The 20,421-nt window shown below is 40.0% G+C and overlaps 2 protein-coding genes across 2 annotated transcripts; one reads left to right on the forward strand and one right to left on the reverse strand.

Moving 5' to 3' along the window:
* The first annotated feature begins 5,005 nt into the window (after positions 1-5,005).
* LOC119655617 (peptide chain release factor 1-like, mitochondrial) lies at positions 5,006-6,461 on the forward strand. Its single transcript, XM_038061586.1, has 4 exons — positions 5,006-5,404; positions 5,464-5,689; positions 5,751-6,133; positions 6,193-6,461. The coding sequence occupies exons 1-4, from the start codon at positions 5,048-5,050 to the stop codon at positions 6,439-6,441; spliced, it is 1,215 nt and encodes a 404-aa protein (XP_037917514.1). The 5' UTR covers positions 5,006-5,047; the 3' UTR covers positions 6,442-6,461.
* LOC119655618 (exosome complex component RRP41) lies at positions 6,459-7,495 on the reverse strand. The gene is made up of 4 exons (XM_038061588.1): positions 7,227-7,495; positions 6,954-7,163; positions 6,745-6,901; positions 6,459-6,686 (listed from the first exon to the last, which is right to left on the reverse strand). The coding sequence occupies exons 1-4, from the start codon at positions 7,395-7,397 to the stop codon at positions 6,475-6,477; spliced, it is 750 nt and encodes a 249-aa protein (XP_037917516.1). The 5' UTR covers positions 7,398-7,495; the 3' UTR covers positions 6,459-6,474.
* Positions 7,496-20,421: the final 12,926 nt, after the last annotated feature.

The raw sequence follows: 20,421 nt of genomic DNA on the forward strand, positions 1-20,421 counted from the left end.
GAATCAAAGGCTTTTTTAATATTTAACCCACAGGTTACGGTTAGTTTATTGTTGTCGTTGCATGTTGCATTCCGTGTTTATGGCGGAACCGGAACTGATACTTTTTGGGATTACAGCGCCTCAAATAGTTTTCTCAGGTTGGAAAGTAAGGTAATGTGTCCTAAGTTGCTCGGCTCGAAGCAGTTGCCTTTCTTTCAGATCACAACGAATTTAGTGCCTCCCAGGGAGATGGAATATAGCTGTTATTAATGCAGTCCTTAAAAACTACATATGCTGAAACATTTTAGGTCCAGGTGCCAGGATGCCACAGCGGTAGGCAGAAGAATTTGTATCGTAACTAGAGATTGGATACCATTCCACTCAACTGAATGAGTACCTGTGTCAAATCCAGGTAATAACCCAGGGCAAACGCATTATTCACCACATTGCCTCCTACAATGTCCGGTCGCACTGTAGTCTACCGTTGAATGAAGTGTTCTTACATGCTTCAAGGCCATGATTCAATTGGATTGTTGTGCGAACGATTATTAATTTCCAGGATAATTGTTTACTGTGGAAATTTGTCACAACTTGCCGGATAATGGCACTCGGGCAATTAATCCACGGAAGCGATGTTATATTTTGATAGACTTTATTTCCTACTTATGAAAAATTCATTTAAGGTTCCTGCGCCACATTTGCCCGCATGTGCATGTGCAGCATGATATCGTGGGATAGAGAGTGACATATATCCGAGTTCATTGAATTTTAATAACTTGGTGTTTCTGAGTGTAGCAAAGTAAATGGCACCGATAGCCGAAATTATAGCTTCATCGATTTCTTTGTTTGGCAAGTTGCAGGTTGTGGCAAGTTTTCTCAATTTCAACTTAGGGACCAATTCTGACTTGAATTTGTCCCAGTCTGCGTAGGCGTATAATTTGGTGGTTGCTAAGACTCGTTTTTGCAGTTGAGATCATTATCATCATCAACGGCGCAACAACCGGTATCCGGTCTAGACCTACCTTAATAAAGAACTCGAAGCAATCCGGTTTTACTCCGAGGTCCACTAATTCAATATCCCTAAAAGCTGCCTGTCGTCCTGGCCTTTGCAATCGCTCCATTTGACGCAGGGCAGGGCTACCTCGCTTCCTTTTTCTACCATAGACATTATAGACTTTCCAGGCTGGATCATCCTCGCCCATACGGATTAGGTCTCCGAGGAATGCATAAGGACTGGTAAGATCGTAGTCTTGTATAGTAAGAGCTTTGACCCTATAGTGCGATGTTTCGAGCGGAACAGTTTTTATAGGCTGAAATAGACTTTGTTGGCTGCCAACAGCTGTCCGCGGATTTCATTGTCGTAGCTGTTAATATGGTGGTGGCGGTTGTGATTTTCGACCCTAGATAGGGAAAATTATCATCGGTCTCAAAGTTGTAGTCTCCTATTTGTATTGTTCTAGTTTGACGAGTGCGATTGAATGTGGTTGACTTTTGGTGCTGACGTTGCCTCTCAACATAAGTGAAATCCAGTAAAAGTCTGCTTTCAGACTGCCAATTAAAAATTCTACGGTTCAACGTTGGACGTGTCAGATCAGGGACGCAGAGTTGAAGAAATAATAATTAAGGGGAGAAACCAGATTAGGAGGTTTTCAGAATCGTTTTATATTCATTCCATAGATCGTTATCTTAGATATCTCTACACTGCAAATCTATCTATCAATACACTGCAAAAATTTCAAAGCGAAATTGATGTCCCTTTAGATTTTATGTGCGCAGAACCGGTACAGGCTCCAGCTCGAACGTCCCGGAGGTTGTCGCTTTATATCCTTACGTATTCTTATGGCACTATGTAAATAGCTTATTTATAAATACTTGGTTTCAGCCCCTTCTATGAGTGCATTTAGTTTTTTTTTGTAACTGTGTTTTGTTTGTAATTACGGGTCAGAAACGCCATCATATCCGAAGGGCGACTTTTCCAGCAATTTTTTTTTCAAACGCGTTTTACTCAAAAAGACTTTTCACATTTGCGGGAGTTGTACCTCAGAAAGAAATGAATCGATCATTATAAAATTTTAAGGTATAGTTCTCTATAAAATTATCAAGAATATGAACCAACATTTGGGACAATATCATATTTTTCAGGGCGCTTTTCTGCATTATTTGTAAAAAAAGTGATGAAAATTGGAATTTCTATTTTTCAACAGCTGCAAAATTTTTCATTTTGATTATTTTGACCCCCATCGATGTTCATATCATTTGAAAATGAGTTAGTGGTGTAAAATTAAAACTTTTTTGGTTTCACCACTCAATTGGAATCGTTATACGTACTGCAGTTGGGAAACTCTAGTTACAACCTTCAACGCAATAATTTCGGGTTATTTTTTTTTTACTTTTGGTTTGAATTAAAAATGCAGAATATGACTAATATAATGTTCAAGTTTGATTGAATTAATTTTTTTCAACTGAAAATAACCCTTCTTATGTAGTTTCTCCCTTTAACTCCGTAAATTAAAAATAAGTTTAATTGCAACGCTGTTCGTTATTGGGCGCAGGTGCAACTGGCTCCACGGAACCAGTTGGTTGGCGGCTTGAGCTCCGGTGAAGCCACTACTTTCCGAAGAGACTTTCTAACGTCCTGGCATGCAATTTGTTAAGCTGAACATTGTACTGTCCAAAGGTGGATGCCCACCTTCGAAAGTAGAGGATTATTGGTTGGATTATCGACATCCTACATCTCAGTACTTCTTTGGTGGGAGGAATGGTCGAGTTGGTGAGTAAACGCTATCCCACAGAGACCATCAGGCCATCTTTCTCTCTATTAGAAACGGAAAAAGCGACAGTCGAAGACGTAATTGAAATGAGAAAACTAGAATAGGTGGCTGATCCGCTGAGTCTTTTGTGGTGGAAAGATTCCTAGCGGTTCTAGAAGGAAGTCAATACCTGAAGGAAACAGTGGTGAAAAAGGAGAATCAGTTTCGTTTTCCTCAACGTTGGAAAGCTAAACTATTGGTGGAATCGGGAAATTTCGATGAACCATGGGGTTACAGAGGAGGAACATTGAGAGGTCTGTAGACATTTTGGAGATGACAACACTCCGAGATTAAATGGGATGTTGAGGCCAATCCCAAGTGGTTCATAGCCCAGTTGAAAAAGCAAAGAAAACAGTGTCTTTTAAGCATGAAAAAAAAAAATCATGGAGAGTGATATATGTAAAAAGCTGTCTCTGTTCATTGAGCCAGCAGGTGGTTTATCGGAATGGTAGTATGGGTTTTTGGGGAAGCTGAAAGTACAATTATTGGAATTGCAACGAAAAACGAAAATTATATGAAGCGTTTCAAGAAGAGACCGTCTTACTTGATAAAGAAAAACAGATAAAAAAATGTATATTAATATCTTTTATATTATTTAGAGCATTGTCATTATTACAGAATTTTGACTGTACTGTATATTTAATAAAAAAATTAAAAGGTATTTCCTAATATTCTATGATATTATTTGACCTGGAAAAGGTCATTTGTCTTCTGAAAATTGTGGAAATGTACCAGAATGTTGGACCTTTTCAATACTACGCACCTGAATTGATTAATTAACGCCTTTGATGTTCTGCCCAAGACAGGAAGAGTGTCACGACCAGTCAAGCTGTGAGACTTGATTTGATTGATGTTCACCCTCAGCCTGACTTTGTTGTCTCCTTTTTCAAAACGAGAGTCATTTGGCCAAAATCCATAACTCGGTCAGAGAACAAGTGTAGTCGCGGTGTTAAGAGGAAAGATGACATCGCCCGTTGAATGCCTCCACGTGTCTCAGCCAAGGTAGAATGAAGAAATTAATGGTCCCGTCATAGACGATGCTGTTTTAGCACAGTGCCTGCCACAAGGTCAGTTAGGTTTTGACTGATCAACAACGAATATTTAATCAGATTAATCAGCAGTAAATTGAGGTATTGTCTTCTGAATGTGCGTAACAAAAGAAGTACTGACATTCGAGGGATTAAGAGGAAAAGTACAAAAAAAAAACTATTTATTCGGTGAAAGATCATATATTAAATTAAAAGAGTAGAAATAAATAAGGATTATGCCAATTAATTGGAAATGATACCAGACAATCAAACGATTTTCGAGGGAATCTGGATTGCTCTAGAATGGAGAAAAAAAGAATATTTTTTTTTATGAACATCTGGCCAATTTCAATTTCAGGAACCTTGTCCTCACCACGGCCCCGGACTCACAGTTTTCTCGGGACTGGGAATAGAAATTTTAATGAAAAAAACTGAAGAGCTCCTTGTCCACGCAATTTCCACCTCAGTCTCATATAATTTTCACCCCGAGCCCCATTTTTCAATATAATATTCACCCCGGGCCCGAATTTTCTCTCTACGGCCATGGTCCAGACCTGGCGATTCTTCTCATTACCATTAAGATATTGTAGCTTGCTGTGATTATACACTCATATGAGCATATATCGTTAATTCCACAGTATTATTTAGTTTTATTCTGTTTGGCATTTTAATTATATCCCGTAATATTATATATGTGCGGTAAACTCATATGTGATTTTAATATTTTGGCCGATGTAAAGACGTTAATGCGTATTATTGAGTAGTATTTGTTTCCGTGGGTAAATTAAGTGTTGTTCGAAAGCTAGAGTTCTTAGAAGCTAGCCGTGAACCAATTCGGCTTCAGTTGTTTTCAATGAATAAAGATCCTAATTTTTCTTTCCGCACTTGTATATAATATATTATTTTAGCGGAAACTCCAGATAGAATGTCATCTCTAACTCAGATATAACAGATATCAATTTTTAGTGCAGTGAAAATTGCCCTCGTGCAACCTTGTTTCTGTTTTAAAACATTCAATTTTACTATCAAATAAAACCATCCGGAATATTAAATTTTCCAAATATTATTGTGAATGTTACTGGTTGGAGCACTTACTACCCGTTTCTAGCTTCGCAGAAAGCATACTGTTGACTATGCATTTCCATACCTCGAAGTAAAAGAAGCAGCATATCAGCTGATTTCCCAGCTGTGGCTGACATTTCATTAACCTCGCCCGGGGCCCCGTTCGAAATGTCGGTATTTTATCGTCAAATATCTCGACTTTTAACTGAAAGACGTTTCCGATATTGTTTTCATCCTCGAATTCATTCTTTCCGGGCTTTATCACAGACTGTCGCTGAGCAGTCTTTTTCAGCGGACGATGAAAACGTCCAAAAGTACTTGGAAGGTCTGCGCCGAGAGTTCTACAACCTGAAAACTATGGGAGCCGGCTTGCAGCCAAGCGACCTTCGCAGGATCCGTCAGCTCTCAGAGGTTGTCTCGGCGTTTGAGCAACGGATGTGTGTCCTGCAAAACATGAGCTCGTTGAAAGACATGGAAAATGAAAAGGATGCTGATATGAAGGAGTTGATTAAGGAAGAAAAAGAGGTAAGCAGTGGAGGCTGCCGTTTATTGGAAATGACCTTATGTTCCTCGCTATGTCGCAGGTGTATCAAAACCTACTCACTAACTTGAACAAGGGAATAATGAAGCAGTTGCTGGGCTTGGACAACAGTGAATCCTACTCGTCGCTTTTCTTCGAGATAACGGCCGGTGTCGGCGGCCAGGAAGCGATGCTGTTCGCCGGTGACCTTCTGGAGATGTACACGAACTACTTCGACTACAAAGGATGGAATTATGAAGTGATTCACGCGGACAGCTCAGAAATTGGAGGTAACGAATACTAGGGAAATGTGCTTGTTTGATATGCTCAGAAATTGATTCCTCCCTGCAGGATTGCGGCATGCAACTGTTTTGATTGAAGATGAAAATGCGTACCAAACTCTAGTGCACGAGGGCGGTGTGCATCGCGTGCAGCGGGTCCCAGCCACTGAGAAGTCTGGGCGAATTCACACCAGCACAGTAACAGTCGCAATAATCCCGCGACCAGACGACGTCGACGCAGTAATAAATGAAAAGGATTTGAGGATCGAAACGAAAAGAGCCAGTGGAGCTGGTGGCCAACATGTGAACACGACCGATAGCGCAGTCCGAATTGTTCACATTCCAACGGGGACAGTCGTGGAATGCCAAACAGACCGCTCCCAAGTGAAAAATAGAGAAATTGCGTTAAAGAAACTCCAAACGAAGCTCATAGAGCAGAAATTGCAGGCTCAGGTAACATTCGTGACCCTTGCTTCCTGTGTAAGTGGAATTTACTTTTCCATTCTTTATAGGAGGATTCGAAAATTGCTACGCGTAAGGCCCAAGTCGGGTCCAGCAACAGAAATGAGAAAATTCGCACCTACAATTTCATACAAGACCGGATTACGGACCACCGGATAAAAGGCGGTACCTTGCATAACTTGAAAGGCTTTTTGGAGGGAGGAGAGCCTCTGGATACCCTCATAAACCAGCTCGTGATCGCGAACCGGAAGGCCAACCTACTTCAAATGATAAACAGCACGTCAGGCGGCGCTTCATAAGATTAAAAACTCCATAGTTAGGGAAACCGTGTTTTATTTTGCGATATTGCCCCAATCGGACGCCGACCCCACCAGCGCAAGGTGCTCGCGTACAGCCTTGTCGAGGATGCTCATAATTTGCTGACAACCTTGCAGTGCGTGGTCCAGCACTTTGGGCAGGTGGTCCAGATGAAATCGCTGCGACATTTCCATGAAAGCAATTTTATTTGAACTGGGCAGCGATGCGACTGAAAGTGTGGCTCCACCTGTAGAGGAGGCACTGGTTAATTTGAAGTTTATTAATTCAGCCTGACCGACTCTCACCTGAAACTTCCTCCAAGTGCGAGACGTCCATAAGTGGAACGTTCCCATTGGCTAATGATGCTGTGCATGCACAAACATATTCCTTAAGACAAATGCCCGCATCAATGAGAGCCAGAGTAGCAGCGTTAACTGAGGCGCAGTAGTTACCCCCATCTGCCTGGAGAGAAATACATAAAAAAATGCCGATGAGGATTACGTAGTCTGCGTACCTGCAACACTTCTATGAACACGTCTATTTGTGATCTTGGGTACAGTTCAGTCTTGATAGCTGCGCGCAATGTCTGCTGCAAGTGTATGGTCATTTCCTGCGACTTGCGGTCGCCTCTCGGACGATTTTTTCGTTCACCCGTGGAGAAGACGGCCATGCTGTACTGGCAGTTGACGATTACCTCACTGTGGTTGCTTTTCTTTCCTGGTGCCTGGATATAAATAAGGAATTGAAATCCTAGTGATACCAGTTAGAAGAAGGCGAGCCTGCGTACCTGGTGAGGACCGTATACTGCGGCCAGGACCTTGGTGTTGCCTTGTTCCAAGTAGGCGCTGCCATCTGGCTGACTGAAAACTCCTAGTTTACAACGAATTCGGCGAAGCTCGTGTGCTCTTCGACCGTCTAGACGCAAGCCTTGGTCTGACAATAAATCCTGGTTAGCCATCGGGGAAAAACGCGGCTTGAAACAGTAAAAATTAATAACCTCAAATTAAATAAATGACAGCCTATGATAATAACAAACACATCTTCTTCTTGATCCTACTAGAACGGGTAGCTTTTAATAATTGAAAGCATATAAGATTGGAAACTATATAGGAGCGCGTTTTTTGAAGAAGGAATTAATGCGATTTTTGCTTTGTTCACTTACGATATTGCTGTGATTCTATTGGATGTAAAAAAGTCTTCTTTTTAAGATTTCGCATAAAAGAAAACCTTATTAAAATAAGTTTACTGTCTGTCTGTCTGTTTGTCTGTCTGTCCGTCACACGCATTTTTCTCGGAGACTGTAGCTGCGATTGACACCAAATTTGGTGGAAAGGTGGGAACTGTGAACGTTCACGCATACAGTGAGTTACATTCTTTTACGTCGAACTTAATACCACCAAACATAGTCATGTGAGGTATCAAATGAAAGGTCTGGGTTAGTATTTTCCAAAGCTGGTCTTAGTTTTGCCATTTTTTCTAAAGGCGGGGGTCGAAAGTGATCAATCATTTAACAGTACCAATCTCAGAAACTGCCCAACCGAAAAATCTGAAAAAAATCAAGAGGCTGCCACTACATGGTGGCTGGGCTCCGATATACCTTCCATACCGATCTCCTTTCAAATAAAGTTAATAATGGTATATTACAATAATTTTCAGTAATTGAATGCAAAACCCCCTTATGTTCATCGTAGCATCCATTGCAATGTAGGCTATAATATAGAGGTTGATCCTACCAAGTTTGGTGGAGATCGCACCATTATTAACAAAGTTATTATAGGTTATACTTGTCACTTCCTTGGAAATTCAAGATTTTGAATGTCAATATCAGTGGATATTCTTACATAATATATGCATGTATTACATATTATGTTATAATGGGACAAACTCACACTCAAATGTCTTTATAAAAGAAATACACAAAACCTTACATACCTGAAGCGTCCAGCTCCGGTTTCCCGACTTGTGTTATTCATTGAATCATTTTTTTTAAACTCATTAAATTATTTTTTTGGAAATAGGAAGATGGTCAAAGGGTTGCTGACAACGACAAAACACAACAGCTAAGAAATGCCTGCTATCTCTCTGTGGTGATCTTTAAGAATTATTCTGCAGATTGGGAAGGATGAAGGCGAGTCTCCCGAGGATCAAATCCGAAAAAATTTTGCTAACTATCATAGTTCGCCAGGTTGGGGTTGGTGTAGGGCTGATAACTATACCTGGAAAAGGTAGTGTCACGAAACTTCAAAAGCAGCAGGTTGAAGTAATATACACCTCAATGTTCGATATATTGGATCAATATCCGATGATTTGCAACGGGCCATATATGGTACAAGAAGCGACGTTTCATTCAGAGCAAGTATCACGATGCTGAATATCATCTTTTAAATATTCTATACTATATTATTATACTAGATACCCCATACATCAGTATAGCAGCCTCCATGCCAAAGAAGCTTCTCTCCAGGTAAATCAACAGCAGATCACATTTTCTCTCTGCGGCAATCCTGCGGGAAGCTTATCCGTACACTGAAAAAGGGGACAGTTGATCCCCGAAATATGTATTTCTATATATAACCAAATACTTTTAGCCAATAAAAAGGAGAAATATCTTCAAAGGCAACCTTTCACAGTTTTTTGTCGCCGGGGTCTTTAAAGCTAAACACATCCGTTGAGAATCCCCATCTATCATTCCCAAAGGAAAGTAACTATAGGGTGCCGATGGACATTGTTGCACGATGATGGAGATGTTGCGTTGAGTTAATAGCGTAACTCGCTGTTATTACGTACGAGATTAGGACATTGGTGAACAGTATGACGTTGCATTTATCGTTGAGGTGTAGCCAGAGGAGCGCCTCGGATGGTCATATTAAACGCACTGATGAAAACTCGCCAGGTATGATTGGTCTGAATATTTAAGCCAATTGGAAAGTGGGGATGGCTCGATACGCTATACGGCAAGCTACCGTAGTGTATATTTAGAACAGACGCTATGTTATGTTAATTTTGGAAGGACGTGCTTGAAGGCAAGGAGTGAACAACTCAACCCCTTAACAAAAGATATTGTTACGGAACCAGCTAGTCTTTGAATATCCTTTTTACATTACACACAAAAGAACAAAGAATATATCTATAATCAAATAATTTTTGCTGGAAAAGGGGCCACCACTGGGATTTTAGATGTCAGCATTTTACGAGGGACTGTGGCCTTTATCTTATATGGATAAATTTACCATAATGAGTCGCCATGAATGGGCAAACACAAAGAATTTGGAGTAAAATATTCAACACCAAGTTGCAGAGACAAACAAAAGAATGTCCTAGATCAATATATCAGACGACAGGACGGAGATAGGTCACAGTGACGTAGGTGCTAAATGGTACCTGCGTTATCTGAAGGAACACCTGAAACCAGAACAGGCTTTTAAGAAGGTTGAAGAATAGGGAGCAGGAGCAAAAAACCCAAAGCTGAACCACACAATTATCGAAGACCTTGTCGTCAGGCAGATGTGCAAGGAATGGAGTGCGATTCGCGGGATTCGCTTTCGACCAGGCCATATACTGGTAGATTGCGCAACGGAAGACACTGTAGAGTGGCTTAGGGCCATAATTCCTGGGAACGAGCAGAACTAAAATCTAAATCTTACTGGAAGCCGGCGGGACACTCGAGAAGCTGTCGTGGCCTCGAGACACTTTCTACAAGACGATATCCAGCTCCCACCGGAGCTAGTCGCTAAACTGGTAAACTATATGAAAAAAGGGGATTACCACTTCATCTCGGCTGCGATGCCAACACCCTTCATGAAGTCTAGGGAAGCAGCGACACCAATCGAAGGGGCAGTACCTTCATGAATTTATTCTTAGCAATAAGAAGAAGAATAAAGATAGGAGAATACAACTATGAGACCGTTGACAATTTCTCCTATCTAGGGTCGAAAATCACAACCGATAACAGCTACGATGATAAAATCCGCGCACGATTGTTGTCAGCGAACAGAGTCTATTTCAGTTTACAAAGACTGTTCCGCTCGAAACGTCTCACCATAGGGTCAAAGCTCTTACTGTACAAGACTATGATCTTGCCAGTCCTCATGTATTCCTCGGAAACTTGGGTTCTTAGCAAGAAAAATTGCGAACTCTTGGCCGCGTTCGAGAGAAGAATCCTCTGAAGAATTTTTGGCCCCCTACATGAGAATGGACGATTCCGTAGTCTACATAATGACGAAATCTATGAGCGATACCATGACCGTTCGGTTGTGGATAAAATCAGGCACAATAGGTTATGGTGGGCGGGTCACTTAATCCATATAGATGAGGATGATCCCACCCGGAAAGTCTATAAGGGCAATATCTATGGTAGAAAAAGAAGACGAGGCAGACCCTGCCTAAGATGGAGCGATGATGTAGGTCAGGACGTCAGGCAGCTTTTAGGGATATTGAATTGGAGTTCCTTATTAAGGCAGGCCTAGACCGGATACCGATTGTTGCGCCGTTGATGATGAACAAGTTTGAAATATAGGGGCCACTCCAACATTCATGACCAGCACTAGACATAACTCTGATGAACGGTTGTTTGTCCTCTATGTCTGATCACAGAATAGTCAGATTCGACATTGAAGGCAATAATATCAATCACTGAGAAACGTGAGTTTGATAATCTGGGAGCCATAAGGTTGCATGGCATGGAGGTGAAACGAGAAACAGATATGAAATCAGAGTGAAATTATGCGGTGTTTCCAACGATTAATTAATTAATCAGTGCAAAACTGATGAAGGGAACAAGTGGTTCCCGAAATATCGGTATTTGCAAGAAAAAATACCCACACCAACGAAAAAGAAACAACACGTTTTTATTACTTCAATTAAGATATGAAATATTTGGAAATTACGCTAAACCGAAAAGTACTATGAAAGGCACATGTCGGAAAGCTACGAGGGATTTGATAATTTGGAGGTCCATAGCAGAAAAAAATGGGGTTGCACCTCAAAAATACCACTTTGGAAATACATTGCAATAGTAACGCTAATGATTACCCATGGGGCGGTAATCTGGGCAGAAAGAGGTGAACTCAGCGCACAAGCCAGGGTGTTACATAAACTCGGCTTGGGTGTGTATCAGTGGAGCAATGCCCAACGACATTCCTAGAGGTCCTTCTGGGATTAACCCTTCTCCATCTGCACATACAGGTGCAGACAAACAGGCAATCTTCAGGTTGGCTGGGAGTATCAGTGAGGCGAGGAGCTGCCGTAATCGAAGGAAGGTTGATTTTTTTCTAGGCGGTACCTCGAATTATTGATACCAACGGATAAAATGACAACGAGGTATCACTTCGATAAGAAGTTTGGAACACGTTGGAGTAACAAGGCAAACTAGGAGAGCGTTGCTGAGACATACGGCTTAAACCAGCAACTGATTACTTGGTACACTGAGAACGGCTAAGGGAACTATACTGGGTGAGCCTACCATGAATGACACAGTCTAGCGTGCATATTGGGGGATACGAACCCAGGCGCATAAAGGACTGTTTAAACCTCACCAAGAAGAACCTCCGAATCATAGTGGGAATTCTCAATGATTCAATGGTGCCCCCTTAACAGAATAATAATAATAACATATACATATATATCAAGATTTATGATGATGATGTATCAAGCTATATATCAAGATTTATGGTGATGATATATAAAGGTATATATCAATATTTTGAATTAATTCCGCAGTTTTCAATTTTTTTAGTCAAACTAAACTTAACGTTTACAGTTAATTTAAAAAGTATGGCGAACTTGAAATAAAGGTAAATTTACGACGTAGCGCTTTCATGGGTTTTATTCATCGCGTGCGCTAGATGGTTTCGCTACAGATTTTACTAACTCTCTATGGGGTTTTGCTGCTGGTTTAAAAAGAACCGCGGTACATAATAATAATAATAATCGTTGGCGCAAAAATTCATATTGGATCAGGGCCTTGAAGTGATTCAAGACCGTACCGGTACTCTACAGGATTACAGTACCCTATAGGAGGCAATGTGATCAGCATTGTGCTCGCCCGAGATTATTACCCTGATTTGACTCAGGTATTCATTCACAGCTAAGTCGAATAGTATCCGACGTCCAATCACGTTACAAATTTCACTGTCACCAGTGAGATTTGAACTGCGACCTTTCGTATGACAGCCATGCACTCTAACCACTCAAATATCCGGACACCGGAACCGCGGTACATAATCACCTTCTTCCTCCCAGATCCTTTTTTGCGTTGTATTATTTTACTAACAGCGTTGTGGCTAATTCTCATAATATCGAGATATTTTTCTTTTACTCGTACAATTTTTAGAAAGTGCCATTAATTTCGAATTTTTCTGAAAAGGCATACTTTTGGATGAATTTGCATTTTTTATGTGGAAAATGATTGCAAAATGTCACTGAATATGTATATTTACTAAATTTACAAAAGTTACCGTACGGGATGCTTCCGCAATGATTTAATGTGTTTTATCACAAATATTTCGCAAAACCGATTTAAAAAAAAACATTGAGTGGATTTTTTTGTTTTAGGGTGTAGAATGCTGCGTAAGCAGCATTAGGTCGATGTTTCTCAGTCTGTAGGAGAATACTATATAACTCTGGAATCGACAATTCGATATAAGTTCAAATGAGTTACGTTTTAGTATGAAAGAATAAACTTGAAACTTTAAGCGTGATTATCTCAGAATCGTGTTTTCTTTTTAAAACCAATAGCACCAAATTTACACTGCTTATTTATTATAATAAACAATAGTTAGCTGAAGGATATTCAATTCTTTTAAAAAAAATTTCTGTTTTCAGATGAATCATTATCGAGTCATCGTGACCAGGGGTTATTCCCAAAAACAGACACTCCTGTAAACAGTTGTAGATCCGCCAATTTTTAATATTTTTCCTTAAAAACACTTATAAGTACTCCACAATATATGTATATTAATCGATGTTGTCCATCGTTTCTAAATAAATATTTGCTGTATTATCATCAACGGCGCAACAACCGGTATCCGATCTAGGCCTGCCTTAATAAGGAACTCCAGACATCTCGGCTTTGCGCTGAGGTCCACCAATTCGATATCCCTAAAAGCTGTCTGGCGTCCTGACCTACGCCATCGCTCCATCTTAGGCAGGGTCTGCCTCGTCTTCTTTTTCTACCATAGATATTGCCCTTATAGACTTTCCGGGTGGGATCATCCTCATCCATACGGATTGAGTGACCCGCCCACCGTAACCTATTGAGCCGGATTTTATCCACAACCGGACGGTCATGGTATCGCTCATAAATTTCGTCATTGTGTAGGCTACGGAATCGTCCATCCTCATGTAGGGGGCCAAAAATTCTTCGGAGGAATCTTCTCTCGAACGCGGCCAAGAGTTCGCAATTTTTTTTGCTAAGAACTCAAGTTTCCGAGGAATATATGAGGACTGGCAAGATCATAGTCTTATACAGTAAGAGCTTTGACCCTATGGTGAGACGTTTCGAGCGGAACAGTCTTTGTAAGCTGAAATAGGCTATGTTTGCTGACAACAACCGTGCGCGGATTTCATCATCGTAGTTGTTATCGGTTGTGATTTTCGACCCTAGATAGGAGAAATTTGCTGTATTATGCTGTCGAAAAAAATCCAAAAAGTGTCATACATGTCATCCATTGCAATTGTATGTAACCGTTCATAATAACCCTAAAAACTATAACCGGAAGTGACGTTACATGCATAACATCCGGGCAAAATTAGCTTAAATAATTGGTGGCTCACCTTAGATTTGTGGTAGTTCTACTATTACGCAAATCTAGTTCGTGTGTTTGCTTCATAAGATCTGCATATGTTACCAATAAAATGTGCATCTAGATATACCGAATTTACATTAAATCAAATTTTCCAATTATTATATGTAGCAAATACGTCCTTTAGTATGCGGACACGAAATACCCAGATATCTTAAAATAAACAATTGTATCCCATTCATTGAATTAATTAGTTGATGTAGATCAGAAATTATAAAAAAATATTTATGAATAAAATGCTCTTGTGAATAAAGTTTTCAAGCAGAATTTAATTGATTGGCATATTTTCCGTTGATCCACATGCAATGATTACTCACATGGAATTCAAGTAAATACTCCAAACTTTATCCCATCACCTCCTGCGGAATTCCATTAGAATGAAAACCGGAAATACATTGTTGGAAAACGTTCTGTGTGGATATCTTACGAGTATATTTAGGATTTACACATTTGCATACACATACGATTCCAGCGAACCATGAAGGGGTCCTATAATGACGTGACTCACTTGCAGAAGGAGGGTGCTTCTCACTCGATCACGGTCGCCGCATTCGCCTCCACATGTGCCTTCTTCCGCTTTGATGCCTAAAAAATCCAACTAAATGAGTGCGATCCGTTACATATGTGATTATGGATCTTGTTGTGCGAGATCATTTTTACGAGTACGAGCAGTGGCTTCTTGCTCGAAAGCACTTGAAGTCTTCCGTGCCGCCTGCCGTCATCACTTATCGCACACCTTTCATGGTCGTTCCGGTGTTCCGCTCCGGTGCTACCTTGCTGTCTTTCGCGTCAACTTTTCTGAGCTATTTTCGTCAGCCGTTGGCGATGCATCGAATCGTACATTGCAGTACCCCATGCACTTCTTGTTGCACATGGGCGTGCATAAACGCATCCTACGGCGCAACCAACTGTGAAGTCCTCTATTGTTTATGTTTTGTGTCCTTCTGGCGTAAGGAATTCAAACTGAAGTTAATGTGCTTTCCCTCTCTGCGAATGTTTGTGCATGAATTATTTTTTGAAGGTGTTATACACGTGGAAACTTTAAGAATTTATTGCAATCAATTTGCAATGGGGAGACAGTTGTTTGCGGAAAGGGGATGATAGGGATGGAAGCCATCGTATGTTCCCGCCCTGTTCGAAATCAATCTTCCAAAGAAAAGGGTTTCAACGGATATATATATTTTGAACTAAAAACATCCGTATTTTTTTAGGGCAATTATTTTCAGTATATTATATTAAAGGAACCAAACTGGATTATTTAGGTCAGATCTATACATTGTCTATGAATTTCCAAATAATCGCAACCCTCGAATCGGCTGCAAATGCGTACGAATTTTTAACTTTTACGGGTATATTATCTATTTTTCGGACTTTATTTAATTTCAAGATATTGACCTTCTTCCAAGTCTGAGTCATCTATGGTTTTGTTTTGGGTAGAATGCATGAATACATGAATTTGCACTGAATATTGGACTCCTGCTGTGAGCGGCCGACGGACTACCAAGTAAAAGCTACCCTATGGTGAGAGAACAGCTTGGAACTAGGCTATTCCTCCCACTTCAGGAGACTTTAAGTCGCGAAATTCCTTTCACCGATGGGAGGGGAGAGGAAGGGCGGAATTTCACGAAAAAGGAAACCGAACATTATGCGCTTCACGGTTTCATTTGTCAACACTCCTCACCATCTCTCTAACAATGTTCTCCGGAGAAAGCTCTAATCGTACCTTTCACAATAATCTTAGTAAGGAATTTTAATATTTATTTCTCATCGTAATGAGCCAGCTGGGTTTTATCCCCGTTCTTATACTTCAAATCTAATTTGTAACCAGCAATCTTGTAGTTAAAAAATATTTCGTTTGTTCCGCATATAGTATCTCGTAAGTCACATCAGCTTGGATTGACTCATTCAATCTCAGGAAGAATCTTTCTACATTATATGGAATTCCACAGCATATCTGCTTGTCTAGAGAATCTTCTAGGATTCTCTCTAATCTATCCGAAACTCATACACGTACTTGGTTGGAAGATAGCTGTTATGCGCTGTGCTCCTTGTGATCTCTCGACGGCCGACAGAAGCATTTTTCGAGCAGTTTCAGTGCACCCACCATCGAAAGTCCGAGCACTAGAAAAGAAAATATATAAGCTTATCGAAACTGAACATATTTTTGCCCAATTTTTAGAAAGTTTGGTGGTGATACTAACGGTGATTGTTTTCAGCCCCAATCTAGTGGGATCGTTTCTAAATAAACGTTTCACATCTAAGGACACCAGTATATTCTTGGTCCTAATGGTCATAGCTTTTATGTTTTCTTGAAACTTCATAAGTTCTTGCTATTAAGATTCAAGTTCGCCATTACGTAGTTTAGTATGTATGGAATAATTTTAAACTTTTGCTTTGACGCTATTATGGTTTTGTTGAGCACCACGGAAAGTAGTGTCGGTATTCTTATTCTAGCCAAGATGACTACTCCGGGTTTTTTCCAAGGTAAAGTTAAAATCATGGGCAGTAATCCACCCGCTTATATGTCACTTTGCGGCTGTTCATCAATGCGTCCGGTAACAAGTGCTGCAACGTGGGCTGCATAACCAACCATTCGCAACTATTCTGGCATGTCGAATTGGCTATGGTAGGAAACGTTCCAATGATTCGACCTTAAAATGGGCCTCTGCGCTACCGGTCTCCATTGCCTTCGATGACCACTCTTAGTCATTTTCCAGCGACAAGGAAAAATATCCTTTTTCAAGTAAGCTCCCAATGCATCGAGCAGTAGGTCCAGCCGATGTAGAAACAGTAATTTTAGTACCTCTGCCGATATATGGTCGAATACAGGCGTCTTCCATCTCTTTCATTGTGAAAAGCTACCAATTCGAGCGGATACACTTGAAACAATGCCGGCACTATGCGGTCCATCTGTTTTGTATTACGTGTTCGGAATTTAGGCAAAAATCCGATTTTTAAAGTAACTTGTTTATAATTAAGTCCCCCTGGATCCCCATCCACTTTATCGACTAGTTCGAGCTTTGCTCTTATTTATCACACACTGCGTTGCTCCCGTTTTGGCTGATCTTTACTCTGTCAATCTTCTACACACCTTATCTTGGCCATTTGAATTCTGCTTCAAGTGATGAAGAAGCTCGGAGATTACCAACTACCACCAATACATAAAAGGCGTACCCTTCGAGGCATGGAAGCCTTGCGGTGACCCCCCTCGTAGCTAACTAAAACTAGAACTAAAATTTGGGTGTTCAAGTGCTCTGTCACAAAAGTCTACCCCAGCCTCCATTCTCAAGCTTTAAGTCCGGTATCGCCTCATTGGGTTCTAGATAGACGCTGAAAAATGTTACTCCTAAACGTCGAATCTTGAGTAAGTTATCCCCTTGATCTTGGGCGTGAATCGAACCGAGATGACAACAGCGATCCTTGTAGATTTGTAAGATGCGGATCATGTTAGACGCACGTTAGCCAGCGGGGTCACGATCCCCGCAGATAAGACAACTCACTTTTTCGCAGCGGGTCTTCGTTTTGTGACATATCTGCATGTTGTTCGTCTATTAGATCTCCGGGAAGTTTTAAAAAGACCTGCACACACAAACACCTACATATTACCCAACCAACTTTGTCAGAATTACCTGTCATTTCGCGTGGTCTTTCTTTGATATATACAACGTCAGTATGCAAAACAGTTTTGTTGGAAGTTGAGCAGAAACGAATTTGTACGATTGGGACATGAAAATAAAATTTGATAGTAGCCTTTCATCTCTAAGACGATTGGAACGTTGGAAGACATCGGCAACTCACTAATGTACAAAGAAAGAAACGATACCATGCTTACTTGAGTCTAATTGCTCGGTGTTTCTAGTGATTATTTATTAGAAATAATAAAACTTGTTTTTTCTATTTGCTAGTGGAGAATTTTACTTTGCAAATACCGATATTTTGCTAACCACTTGTACCCTTCATCAGTGCTAACAAGTCTCTTGGATTTGCAAAATAAAATTCTCCACTAGCGAATAGAAAAAAGAAGTTTTATTATTTCTGATACTATGCTTTTGCCCCTCAAACCATTTGCCAAACATTATATTTTCAGATAAGAAAATTTTTCTGCTGAGCAATACGTCAACAAAGAAAATAACTGCCCTTGACTTTCGGGACGTGTTAGCGATCATTCTGGTGGATCAGAGTTATTTATGTTTTGAGCCACGATCACTGAAAATAATAATAATCGTTGGCGTGACAATCCAGTTGAATCTGGGCCTTGATGTGTATTAGACACTCCATTAAAGACCGTAACGGTATCCTGTAGAAGGCAATGTGGCCAGCTTTGCGCTCGCTCGTGATTATTACTCTGCTATGACTCAGGTACTCATTCATAGTCAAGTCGACTGGTATCCAATATAAAGACACGATACAAATGCCACTGACACCAGTGAGGTTTGAACCGCGGTTGAATTATTCCGTTTGGGGTATTACAAAAGAGAGTCTGCTACTTCACTCGGATTGCCTAAAGCAGACTTAGGTGAGAATGAAATCGACTTTACCTAAATATCGTTTTGCGATCAATGAGTTGGGAAAGGTCGATATATTTCAATGGAATAAATTATGCGAAAACTTGGGACAATATATTGAAAATTGACCGAGCTATTTTATTAAAAAAAAAAAAACAGACACTTTAATCCCTGCACATAGACTATAAACGGAAGCCTTCTCTCCTAATACTCCCTTGTCAGTTGTCTTCAAACTTAATTCAACGAGAATGCCACCAACCTTAGTTTTTCCTTTGGAAGATGCTTCTTATTGTGGACCTCGTTGAGGACTTTAGCAAGGGGCTTTCCCTACGTCGATTCAATGAGTAAACGATTCTTCGCTTTTTATTTTGGTCGAGTCTTCGCTTTTTATTTTGTTCGATTCTTCGCTTTTTTTTTGTTGCTGGTGTTTTTACCTTTCCTACACATTCCTTGGTTGCTGTTATGGAAAACGAAACCTCATTAAGGTTTGGTGGAAACAGCTATCTTTATTGCCACGAAATTTTGTGGAAAAGTTGGAACTGTGAACCCCAACGCAAGTAGTGAATAACGTCGCTCTATATTAAGTTTAAGAGGTTATATTTGTTTGGAATTTTTGTTCCCTCATTTTTTTTACGCTAAAACACCCCTGGAATCATAATAAATAACATTCTTATAAATATAACTTTCTGTGGGGTAACTCATAAGAAGCAAACCGCCTTAAAGCCGCTAAACACTCACTTTTCAATATGGCAAAAACAAAAAATCGGTGCAGCAATATAGCAATCAGAAAAGTGTTGCAAAACCGAAATATGGTTATGGGAGGACAATTGTATGGTGCTGGGATAGTAGAGTTAAGTTAAAAAAGTTTCTATGAACCAAATTATCATGATTTCGGGAACTTATAACGTTTTTAAATTTCAGAGGCGTTTTTCTCGAAATTATGTTTCCGAAATCGGGGGACAGAACAACTCGAACGCTTTTTATCCCGTCGAAGTGAAAATTTAACTGTAACTTTTTCTAATAAAAAATTTAAGTCAATTTTTTTTTCTGGAAAAAACGAAATTTTTTTAAAGCTCGCCATTTCAAGAAAAAAAATCGAAAATGATAATTGTGTGTACTTCACTAACTATGTTATGTTATGTTATGAAGACAGTGATTCAAAGAAGTTGTGCAGGTCGCTCGGAAGACCATGAAAAACTTTACTTTAATGCCCTAAATTCGGCATTTTATAAAATATTCCCAAAAATTTTCATACTTAAGGGGGTGATTCAGTGTAAAGGCCGTTTTTTCGTTTTCTTTAGAAATTTTTTGTGAAAAACTGGATAAAGGTACAAACGCGAATTTTCTACCATATATTTATTAATAACTTGCGCATACGTATTAATTTTTCCAGCATGAGAGCATAGTTCATTATTGCAATACAGAGGAACTTATACACCCGTCTCCAAAAAATGTGTTCTACCACTGGCACGCTAGAGGGCGCTGTGATGATCTTAAAGAAAAAATATAAACGACATTTTAACGTGTGGACTGAACCACAGTCCGCAAACTAAGATTATTAAAAAATATTGAAAGCTAAATTTTTGGTGCCTTGTTAAACTTTTTTTTGTGAATTTTAGTGATTTTTCAAGGCAATGAATAAAAAAAGCTACTGAATGAATCGCAATTATCCTAG

The sequence above is a fragment of the Hermetia illucens genome, chromosome 4 (genome assembly GCF_905115235.1).
Source record: "Hermetia illucens chromosome 4, iHerIll2.2.curated.20191125, whole genome shotgun sequence".
NCBI lineage: Eukaryota > Metazoa > Arthropoda > Insecta > Diptera > Stratiomyidae > Hermetia > Hermetia illucens.

Excerpts from the sequence above, each read along its gene's own strand:
- LOC119655617 (XM_038061586.1), top strand. The coding sequence starts at position 5,048 with ATGTCGGTATTTTATCGTCAAATATCTCGACTTTTAACTGAAAGACGT. Across the intron at positions 5,405-5,463 it reads TGATTAAGGAAGAAAAAGAG|GTGTATCAAAACCTACTCAC; the intron begins GTAAGCAGTGGA and ends GCTATGTCGCAG. Across the intron at positions 6,134-6,192 it reads AGCAGAAATTGCAGGCTCAG|GAGGATTCGAAAATTGCTAC; the intron begins GTAACATTCGTG and ends CATTCTTTATAG.
- LOC119655618 (XM_038061588.1), bottom strand. The coding sequence starts at position 7,397 with ATGGCTAACCAGGATTTATTGTCAGACCAAGGCTTGCGTCTAGACGGT. Across the intron at positions 7,164-7,226 it reads CAGTATACGGTCCTCACCAG|GCACCAGGAAAGAAAAGCAA; the intron begins GTACGCAGGCTC and ends ATTTATATCCAG. Across the intron at positions 6,902-6,953 it reads TGTTCATAGAAGTGTTGCAG|GCAGATGGGGGTAACTACTG; the intron begins GTACGCAGACTA and ends ATTTCTCTCCAG.